We start from the raw sequence: 12,279 nt of genomic DNA on the forward strand, positions 1-12,279 counted from the left end.
AATAAGCACATACCACAACTTACCAAAATTGACCATTTCATTTGATCATTCAAGAGTGCATCAAAACATACCATTTTTGAACACAAAGCATATACCAAAATTCATTCATAATCACACCCATAATCAGGCCATATCAAATGGCTAGATATACATATTACAAAACTTATTCACATACTTCTAGCCTATACATGCCATATTCCATATTTACAATTTCAAAATGTACCAAAATAGAGTTTTGTAGTGTGGTGATGATCCTCAAAGATCCTCGAGCTTCCGATAGCTTCGATATCTATAGAACAGTTGAAAGACACACAAAGTAAGCTTTCAAAAGCTTAGTAAGCCATATACAAATAAACTTAACAATATAAATATATAAGCATCATAATATACATATACTCCTTAGCCAAATGCTATCACAAACCACATAGCTCAAAAACATTTCACATATTCCCCATTCATTTGCACATATAGCATATTTTCTCATACTTTTGTCAAATATAACCACTTGATCACAAAGATACATATACTTACCTGTCAACATCAAATATGATATACAATTTAAAATGTACCAAAATCTGATACACATTTCATATAATCATTCATTTCTCAGAATACCCGTTGAACTGTTCAGAATCATAAGGATACACGGATAGCTCGGAAAGCTCGTACAATGCCAACATCCCAGACGTGGTCTTACATGTAATCAAATTTCGATGCCACTGTCCTAGACAGAGTCTTACACGAAATCAAATGCGATACCAATGTCCCAAACATGGTCTTACACGTAAACCATAAGTCGATGTCAACATCCCAGACGTGGTCTTACACGAAAACACATATCGGATCCTATGTCATGACATATGTATCCTAACTATTCCAAAGGTTCGTACGGTACTTTTCAGACGTCGTCACATTATCAAAACTTTCTCGGATATCACATATTGAGCTCTCATATAGCCATTCAACAATTCAATGTCATATAAACATAAATAAATCAACTCAAGCACGTTTATTTGTATATTGACTTACCTCGTACGGAAATGAACGGAAACGAGCAACTATTCAATGATTTTCATTTTCCCTCAATCTAATTCTGTTTTCTTTGGTTCTTGATCTAAACACATTCAAATTTAACTATTTTATTCAACCAATCATTCAATTCAATCCATATACACATATTTAGGGCATTTTACAAATTACCCCTCATAATTTCACATTTCAACACTTTAGTCCCTATTCATAAAAATCAGAAAATATTCAAAATTTCCATATACCCATGTTAAGCTGAACTTTTATAGTATTCATATAAGCCCATATGTTTCATTTATTTTACATTTTAGTCCCTCAATTAACAAATTTCTCAATTTATCTCATTTTACTCAAATTCAACAAAAATTCAAAGATAAAATATACTAACCCAACACATATCTTTCATTTTCTATCAACTAACTGCACAAAACCCATAATTTCATCAATGGCTCAACTCAAAATCATCAACAAATCAGAAATTAGGACATGGGCTTGATAGTATACAGAGCAACGGTCACAAAAACGTAGAAATTATAAAAAACTAATCAAAGAGCATACCTTAATCAAAATCAAAAGGAGCCGAACCCTAGCTTAGACTTTTCTTTCTTTTTTATTTTTATTTTTGGCGTAAAATGGATGATAATAGCCAATTTCATGTTTTTGTTTTATTAATATTAACATAAATATACATTTTACCATTTTGACTTTATTATAAACATATAATAAACACATAAATAATGGTCATTGATGTCCATTAACCATGTTAATGGTCCATTTACAACATAAGGACCTCATATTTTAAAATTTATAGCAAATAGGCACTTTTAACTAATAGAAGGCCACTTTTACATTTTACACAATTAAGTCCTTTTATCAAATCAAACACGCATACGATTAAATTTTCATATAAAATTTTCACACATACTAATTCACATATTATAAACACGAAAAATAATATTAAAATAAGTTTCTAACTCGAATTGGTGGTCCCAAAACCACTATTCTAACTAGGGTCTAAACCGGACTGTTACATGCATATCGGTTAGCTTCACCACCAGACTTCATCAGATTCATAATATTTTTCATGTGCCAATACTATGGCGGTACCGATCCGATCCTTCACATTTTATTTCTCCAAGAGAGGTAGAGATTCAGCCTGATCTGACATATAGTGAAGAACCAATCAAAATCTTAGCTCGGGAAACAAAAGCGTTAAGAAATAAAAAGGTAGTTTTAGTAAAAGTTCTTTGGCAACAACACAATATTGAAGAGACTACCTGGGAACCATAGGATACTATGAGAAAACAATACCCGAATCTTTTTACTCTTAAGATTTTTTAGGATGAAAATCCTTAAAGAGGAGAGTTGTAACAACCCATTTTTTAGTGAAATCGGAACAATGGTTTTGGGACCACAAATCCGACCCAAAAATAAAATTTATTTTTATTTTATTAGATGGTCCATATTATGATAGACATGTTGTGTGAAAATTTTGATATGAAAATTTTATTGATTAAGTGTTTAATTAGGAGAAGGACTAAATCGCATAAAATGTGAAAGTTGAATTCTAGTAGCTATAAGTATTAAATAGCTATGGAATTCAAAACTAGAGGTCTTTATATGGTAATTAGACCATTAAAGAAAGCTATGTAGATTTTTGGTGACTCATCCATGGAAAAAATAGAAAAGAGCAAGGACTAAATTGGAATTGAAATAATTTAATTAATTAAAAGATGATAAGAAGAAATATCATCTTATTTTTCTCATCCTCTTCCCCAAAATTATATGAAAACCCTAAGAAAGAGGGAAGAAACTTTCAAGGCTTAGTTGGGTATGTTTCCTACTCTCGTTTTTAGTAATTTTGATATTTTTGAAACCGGGATAGTCTAATCTATCTATTTGATGGATTAATTTGAAAAGTTATCAAGGTATGAACTTTGGGTCATGGATGAATATGCTGAAAATTAGAAATTTATAGTAAAAAATGAAAGGCTGTTGATAGATAAATAACTTTTACAAAGTGATTTTTGATGAAAACATGATTTAGAGACTAAAATGTAAAGTTGTGAAATTTGATGAAAAATTCTGAATTTTTATGAATACATGTGCTATAAATTTTGTAATCGGATTTTGGTTAGGCTTGGAATAAGGAGTAAATTGCACAAGTTTCATTTTCTGATCCTAGGGACGAAATGGGAATTTATGGAAAAGTTAGGGGCAAAATGGTAATTTTTCCTAAGATGTAAATTGAGTCCAGATAAATATGAAATAAGTGAAATTGATGATTAAAGCTATTTATATAAATCCAGACAACACAAATTCGAGGTTAGACTGAGGAAAAGAAAAGGTTTCAGATTAGTAGATTTTATACACGAACAAGTGTCGAGGTAAGTTCGTGTAACTTAATCGAGCATGTAAATATGTTAAATTGAATGTTATGTTTGTATGGAATATGATTTATATTGATGTGAATTGCTTAATTACTATGATGAAGAATTGAATACATGCTTGAAATTTTAAAAAAGGGTTAAGTCTTAGTTGAATATTGAATCTCGATGAATTTATGCGCTTTCCCGAAACGAATAAGGTCCTGCAATTGTTGCGGATGGGATTTAGCTCAGACAAGTGATCCTATTGACCTTGTTATAGAAAGGATTTAGTCTAGATGGGTAATCCTGATATAATACCTCTCAAGTATACGTTACGGTTAGGGTTTAGCCTGGACTAGTTATCTTGTTGTACGATATGTGGCTTGAGAGTGTGTTCCTTGATTAAGTGCCCTAATGGGTATCCTCGAATAAGAATTGATAGATTATTGAATCGTACACCCTGTATGTACTACTTGAGTATCTATAGGAATTTTAATGATTCAACAGACATAAAACTCTTGACATGGCATGAGAATTATGAGATGAAATGATAATGTCTTGAAAGAGTTTTGCATAATGAGCTCATCTATCCTTACTTGATGTATATGTAAAATTTATGACTAACATGTTTGATTCGATGCATGTGTTTAGGAAATTTTTCCAAATGGATGGAAAACATGTTATTGTATGCTTAGATTTAATAAACGGGATTGGTAAGTTTAGTTTCTGTTATATGAACTTACTAAGCATGTAATGCTTACTCCGTTTTATTTTTCCTTGTTTTATAGTGCTCGAAAGCTCGTGAAGGTTGGAGATCCTTGGATATCATCACACTATCATCTAGCTTATTTTGGGTATACTTTGTAAATCATTTTGGTATAATGGCATGTATAGGACAACTTGGCCAATAGTGGCTTGAAAATGATGTCTTGTAACCTAACCATTGGAATGGCTAGTAATGGCTTATTTTGCTATGATTAAGTATGTTATTATGATATATTCATATGTAGTAGGTTAAATATATGTGATCAAATGATGTTAATGCCTAAGTTAATCCAAGTTAAGTTTATAAACACATATGCATGTAATAGTATGCCCTGATGAATGATAGAATTTTTAATTTGAATGCTTGGAATGGTTGGTATTAGATGTGTGTTTCAAGTGCATGTCTTGGGTGAAAATTTTGGGCTAGAAATGAAGCTAGAAATGGCTTCATTTTGTCCACAAGGGCATGTGTCTAGGCCGTGTATGACACACGGCCTTGTAACATGGGCGCATGGTTAGGCCGTATGTCCCTTGCACCATAATTTTGAGAAACAGAATGCTCAGAATTGAGCACATGAGCAGAGGCACGGGAGTGTGTCTCAGCCGTGTGTACTAGCGGCCTAGAACATGGGCGTGTGTCTTGGCCATGTGAAACCTGCACTTATTTTTGAATTGAATTAATTAACCACACGGCCTAGCACACGGGCATATGGCATGGTCGTGTGCACAAGTCAGAGAGTTACACAGGGTTGAACATGGCTTCTAGCATGGGCGTGCCCCAGGGTCACTTAGGCATGTCCCCTGGACCACACAGGTGTGTGAGCCTTGCACCTTGGAAAATTTTTATAATTTCATGAAAATTTCTTAGAGCTCCTGATTAAGTCCCGACTAGATTCTAATGCTCTTATTGGGCCTCGAGGGTCCAATTAAGGATGTTTTGTACGATCTCGGTTAACGAACAGTAATTTGCATAAATTATTGTAAAATGTTCTGAAAGTTTCGGTAATACTCTGAAACCCTATTTTGACGACGAACACAAGTTAAAGGTGTTACATAGACCGTGTGGCTCACACAGCCATGTGACATGCCCATGTCTCAGGCCGTGTGGGCATTCGATGTAAGGCACATGGCCGTGTCCTAGCCCATGTCCTTACCCTTGTAACTCTCTGACTTGTGCCACATGGCCTGCCACACGCCCATGTACTAGACCGTGTGGTCAATTTCACATAGCCAAGACACACGTCCATGTTCTAGGCCGTGTAACACACACGGCTGAGACACACACCCTGTGCCAAATTCTAAGAATTCTCTTTCTCAATTTTTGGATGCAAGTGACACACAGCCAAACCACATGCCCATGTGTCTACCCGTGTGGACAAAATAAGGCCATTTCCTAGCCCTATTTCTCACGCAAATTTAACCTTCAACCTACAACAACATTTGCATATATATTTGCCAACCAATTCAAGACATATAAATTAAGCAAACATCATTAATATATGTAAAACAGTATCACATATTCATATGATCAAGCTTACCTTCTTGTGATGATTTATATTTTGCTCTAATCCAATTTAACCAAACCTTAAATATGTATGTATTAAACATGATATAACTTTATATTTTCATACCAAAATATACCATTACTAGACATTCCAATGGCTAGATTACAAACTACTATTTACATATCATCATTGGTAAAATTAGTTTATACATGCCATTATGTCAAAGTAGGTTTTCTATTTATACCAAAGCAAGCTGGAAGATAGTGTGATGATACTCCGACCGATCTCCAACTTTTACGAGCTTTCGAGCACTAATAAAACAGAGAAAAGAAAACCTAGTAAAACTGAGTAAAGAAAATCTAGTAAGCATTTAATGCTTATTAAGTTTGTATAACACAAATTTAACTTACCATATATTTACATTTAAAATAAGTATACAATAATACATCCAAAAAAATTGGCTTATAACCTAAAACACAACTTCACAAATCATGTTAGTAAAGTAATTCACATAATACTAATAACATAGATGAGTTCATCATTTAATGTCTTCCATATATATATGCTTTCCATATTATTATTCCATATTACATATACACTTTGATGATAAATCATTTCAAATTCAATTTAGCCATCTCAAAATTTTACCCGTTGAATTTATTAGAAATATCGATAGATACATTCATATAGTACAATTTAGTGTACAATACTTTAATTTGTCAATTCATTTCCAGGGATACCCAATTAGGGCACATAATTGGAAAGCACACTCTCAGGCCTTGTAACGGGAAATTCACACAAAGCCATTTCGAGAAGCTCATAAAGAGCCTATCAGGAAACTTATCCGGGCTATATAATAGGAAGCTTATAAGAGCCATTTCAAGAAGTTCATAAAGAACCATATAGGGAAATCTTCGGATAGCCAATATCGAGAAGTTCAAGCGAGCGTTATCGGGAAGCTCACAAAGAGTCAATTTAACTAGAAGTTCACAAAAAACCTTTAATCGGGATGCTCGTAAGAGCTAAGGTGTGTCTACAACTAATATATGATCACAACTTATCAAGACGCTCCAAAGAGAGCTATAACGGGAAGCTCACTGAACCATATAATGAGAAGCTTGAGAGGGCTTATAATAGGACGCTCATAAGAGCTATGGTGTATCCGCAACATATGTTGGACTACAACCAATACGAGAAATCTTGTATCTATCGACTTTCATTTATTCAAACGGGATTTGACATTTATCGAGCATTATCAAATATTCAATCAATTTCATATACATGACAATTATACAATTCACATATATAACATTTAATTCAAACATATAAATGTACACAATTTAGTTACACGAACTTACCTCGATACTTGTTCATGCTCGAAATCTACTATTCCCAAACATTTTGTTTTCCTCGGTCCAACCCAGTATTAGATCTTTCAGGATCTATATAAATAAATTTATCATCAATTTAATCCATTCATACTTAATTTAATTCAATTCACATCCTAGGAAAAATCACTATTTTGCCCCTATACTTTTCACTAATGACAATTTTGTCTCTAGGCTCGGAAAATGAAATTCATGCAATTTAGTCCTTATTCCAAGCCTAACCAGAATTTTTCATATAACATTTACAGCACATGTATTTCACAAAATTCATAATTTTTCCAAAACTTTTACATATTTACAATTAGTCCCTAAATCATATTTTCATCAAAATTCTCTTTGTAAAAGTTGTTTATCTATCAACAACATTTCATTTTCTACCATAAATTTCAAATTTTCAGAATATTCATCCATGACCCAAATTTCATACCTTGATAACTTTTCAAATTAATCCCCAAAATAGATAAATTAAACTATCCTGAACTCAAAAATATAAAAATTACTAAAAACGAGACAAGAAAACATACCTAATTAAGCTTGATTAGTTTCCTTCCTCTCTCCTAAGGTTTCCATGGAATTTTTGGGGATGAAGATGATATAAAATGATATTATTTCTATTTAATTATTTATTATCCATTATTTTTTCCACTTTCCAATTTAGTTCTTTCCTTTTTTCTAATTTTCCATGGATGATTCATCAAAAATATCTACTAACTTTTCTTTAATGGTCTAATTATCATATAAGGACCTTAAGTTTTGAATTCCTAGCTATTTGATACTTACAGCTACTAGAATTCAACTTTTGTATCTTATGCAATTTGGTCATTTCCCTAATTAAACACATAATCGGTAAAATTTTCTTATCAAAATTTTCATATGACATTCCTATCATAATGTAGACCATGCAATAATATTAAAATAAATTTTCTTTTTGGCTCAAATTTGTGGTCCCGAAACCACTATTCCAATTTCACTGAAAATGGGTTCTTACGCTAGAGGGTCATGCCCTATTGTTAAAACAAACAAAATTCAAACACAGTTGGTATTGTAGTTAGCTGTCACATGAATTAATTTAATTTAATTTTACAATTAAATTTTAAAAGAATTAAATGTACAAGCTTGTTGTGCACAAATAGAGAACATAGTTAAAATTAATATATGAATTTGATTCATATAAAATTTTAACAAAATATTATTTACCGAAATTATTATAATAAATTATTATAATTATGATTTTGGTCAAACATTGAAACATGGTAGTTATAATTCTATCTCGAAAGAATATAACGTTTTTAATGCTTTTCATATGTTCTCTATAAGATTATTCGTTTTCAATGTATGGATACAAAAAATCCTAAATTAAGGTAAGAGTGTTTTAAAAGAAAATAAAAAAGGGTCTAGTAGTCGTTTTTGGAAGATTTTCTCTAGAAAAGATCCAGGAAAGTTTTTACCGTTCATTTTAATACCGGGTGTACTACATAGAGGCCAAGACATTTTTGTTGCTGCTTGGAATCGATATTGAATCAGCAACATCCTTTCATCGGTTCTTTTTGTTAAGAAGGTATATATTCAACCTTATTTCAACTCGTTTCATTCCTCATACATGGAGCAATGGTTGAGGATCACCGAAATATATTTTTCACTGCGCCATGGGGCATACCGGCGGTTACCTGCGGTCCCAACGCTAGCTAGATCAAGCTTCCATTATTCAAATTCAATAAAAACACTTCAAAAAAATTTCTTAATTACCTTAGTAAAATTTTGAACCAAAATGGAAATAAAACTCAAAGTTATTTTTTTCTTTAGTTTGGATAACTGACAAAGAAAGATGATCACTTCATCTCTTTCTCTCCACTAATTTGATTTTTCTATTAAGTTTAAGAACTTAATTAATTTAACTAATTATGATTAATTAATTAACTAATATTTATATATAATTTTTAATTACAACATTGTTTAAGTGGACTACGTCATCACTTCCACTATGTCAACCCAAAATAATGATTTAATAATCATTTTGGTTCTTTAGATAATTGCTAACTAGATCCTCAAGTAAATTTTAAATTAAATTAGATTTTACAATTTAGTCATTGAGTATTAATTAACAATTTTCTTGATTAAATTACTTTAACTAATCTTTAAAATATTTTCATAGTAATTCTACAAATCTTCCCATTTTATCCTTAAAGACTAGATTTATGAGAATTGAATTCCGAAATCGCATTTCTGACACCGACAACAATTGAGTCGTTACACCAAATCTCTTTTCCTTTCCAAAATATTCCCAAAGTACAATTTATTTCAGTTTTTAAGGACATCTCTAGTCAATCTAAGTTTAGACACTAAACGAAATGAAAGATTTCCACCGACATTGTCGGTAACAAGCATTCTCTACAACTTTCTTAAAATTTAGGTGCAATTTCCACCTAGATTCAAACTTGAAAGATCTTTTGATGAAGGGTTGTCTTTATTCTATATCTAGAATCAAGGCACCATGATCAGAACTAATAATAGGAAGATTTCAGAGAGAAGCGTTAGGCTATCACTTCAAGCAAGATGAGTTGCAAAACACTTGATTTAGTCTCTCTCAAATCGCCTCTGCCCCGTCCCACTTATTAGTCCAAGTGAATCTTGAGCCATTCGAACACATCTCCAATAGATGGCAAGAATCTAAACATTCTTGAAGGGCTCACTTCTGTTGATCAACATATACAATGAGGAAAATTTATTACCTTGTGATAAAACTTGATTAAAATCTCCTATCATCATCACCCGAGTTTCATGAAGGATACCAATGGCTATGTCTTAAACTTCATTTTTATTTTTAGTTAGAGGTCCATAGCAACAAGTTAACCAAAACTTTTTCATACTATCAACATACAACAAAAGGTGAATTATGCTTTTATTAAAATAAAGGGTTTCACACCAACTAACTTATTCCGTAAAACAAAAAGGCCATATCTTTACCTTCACTTGAAACTTCGATTTGGTTACAAAAATTCCAATTTTCAGCCCATGCATTCAAGCTATCACAAAGCTTCGTAGTTTTTATAGCAAAACAAAGGTTGGGCTTACAGCATTGGATCAAAATTTTAAGGTAATGAACAGCTACGGGCCATCTCAATCTCCTAGCGTTCCAGCTTAAAATCCTCATGGGCTTTGCTGGGTTGTTGTGGGCCAACCCTCCTAAACCCCCGAACAGGAGTAGCACTGGATTCATCTTTTTGCAATTCAATTGACTAGCTCAATCTACGAGTACTTCTAACAGTAAGGTCATCTTCATCATCATCCTTATCCATCAAGTTAAGGTCCCTCCTCCTTTTGCTTCCACTACTTCCGCTTGAATTTTCTTTGCCACTATCCATGTCACCATCGTCAACTTCCTTACCAATCGTCTCATTTTCGGCAGCATCCAAAATGAATTGATCAAAAGCATCCTCTTCCTCATCTCTCTCAGTATCTATAGTGTCATTTAATCTTATAGCCTATTTCTCAACAGCTGGGTTCTTGGAATTATGCATTGAATCCAATCCATCACCTACATTTTCCTCTTCATTTGAAACCTGGTCATTCTCCGTAGCAGTGGTTCTTGCGCCAATTTGAGCAAACTGATTAACTTTTTCCATGTCATCAAGCTGTTCCGTCCTAATATATCCACAAACTCTACCTATCAGTTTTTGTAATATCAAAAACTAGGGAAAAAACCAGCTATGTTCATGTCTTTATCTCTATCTTCAATTCTCTGATGGTTGAAATCATCATCAAAATCGCTCGCATCCCTTCCCAATCGATCATTGTTGCATTCAGCTGTTTCCCCCTTTCGGCTTCCATCATTCAGCAACTTGGCCATACCAGCAATGATGTTTTCTTCTGCGTTAACATTGATATTACCCTCCAGTCAACTTCCTTTCTCCAAAAGCTACATCTCAGTCTGTCCACAAAATCATTCGTCCAACCCTGAATCATAAAGTTTGAGTCATTAACAGTCAAAACAAAATGATGTTCTCTGAACACCGAATCAAGGTCGTATCTCGAGAATCATTTTCTTAATTTGTATCATCCAAGTGACTCGTTCAAAGGTCTCTCATTAGTAGGAATAAGTTTCTCACGTATTTGGCGCCATCGAATGATTTTTTTGCAAGATTCCTCAGATCAACTGAAACCCGTTTACGATTAGATATTATAATCTCAACACTTGTTCTATAAATACTTGGATAAACATAAGAATACATTGTCTATTATTCCCTGTTCTTCACTAGATTAACTTCTCTTTCTTTTATTATAATTTTGTTTTAATTTGTAAAAAGATTATTTTATATTAATATTAATATTTTATAAATACATATTATTAATTTAGATCGAATTAACCTAAATCACAAAAATTCTTATCCAAAATCGTAGTCAAGGATTTTTTTTTAATTTTTAAAAGAGTTTCACATCTTAATTTCACGCAGTTATATCATGCTAGGAGATAATATCAAATGAATAAAAGAATGATATTAGAATTAAATTGATGTGATTTTAAAATTATGGGTTCAATTCTTGGATAAGTTGAATTTTTACAATTGAATTAAAAATAAAAACTTAATTTTCATAATAAAAACAGTTTTTGTTTGTTAATAAAATGCTATTGTACAAATAAGAATGACAAATTTAGAAATGACTTCAATTTGGAAAGGAGATTTTAATTACACATCTCTTTAACTTCATTATTTCTTTCGACTTCTGGAAGATTTAAAAAAATTGCATCTTCAATACTTGCATAAAAAAGATAAAATAACAGCTTTTATAGTTGGTACTAGTTTTGTAAACCCCGAACCCGAGGCCGTCGCCGGGAGTCGAACACGAGGTGTTAACAGACTTCAAACCACTTATTAAAATTTTCCAGACAAGCTGTCAATCTGCATACTAGTCTCTTAAAATCATATCTTTAGCTCTGGAACTTAAAATCCAGTTCCGTGAATTTTCCCTGAAACTAGACTCATATTCCCATCTACATATTTTTTCTAGAATTTTTGGTTGTGCCAATTAGTACAGTTTATTAGTCAAAGTCTCCCATGTTACTGGGGTCGACTACCACTGACCTTTGCGCATTACGACCTGGATATCTCCCTGTACAGAACTTCCATACTGATGCCGTTTGTTTCTATAGAAACTAGACTCAGAGAGGAAATCTATACATATATGTATGACTCCTAATTATCTCTGGTTAATTTATAATGAATT

General features: G+C 32.5%; 1 protein-coding gene across 1 annotated transcript in view; it reads right to left on the reverse strand.

Annotated features, from left to right (window-relative positions):
• Positions 1-10,292: 10,292 nt before the first annotated feature.
• Positions 10,293-12,279, reverse strand: part of LOC121212310 (acidic leucine-rich nuclear phosphoprotein 32-related protein 1-like) — a 5,646-nt gene continuing 3,659 nt past the window's right edge. Inside the window, exons 2-4 of the mRNA XM_041084768.1 lie at positions 10,759-10,923; positions 10,592-10,720; positions 10,293-10,513 (exon numbers count right to left, since the gene is read on the reverse strand). Of these exons, the coding sequence (XP_040940702.1) occupies positions 10,293-10,513; positions 10,592-10,720; positions 10,759-10,923 (515 nt within the window). The remainder of the gene's footprint in view (positions 10,514-10,591; positions 10,721-10,758; positions 10,924-12,279) is intronic.

Source organism: Gossypium hirsutum, chromosome A13, assembly GCF_007990345.1.
Source record: "Gossypium hirsutum isolate 1008001.06 chromosome A13, Gossypium_hirsutum_v2.1, whole genome shotgun sequence".
Classification (NCBI taxonomy): Eukaryota; Viridiplantae; Streptophyta; class Magnoliopsida; order Malvales; family Malvaceae; genus Gossypium; species Gossypium hirsutum.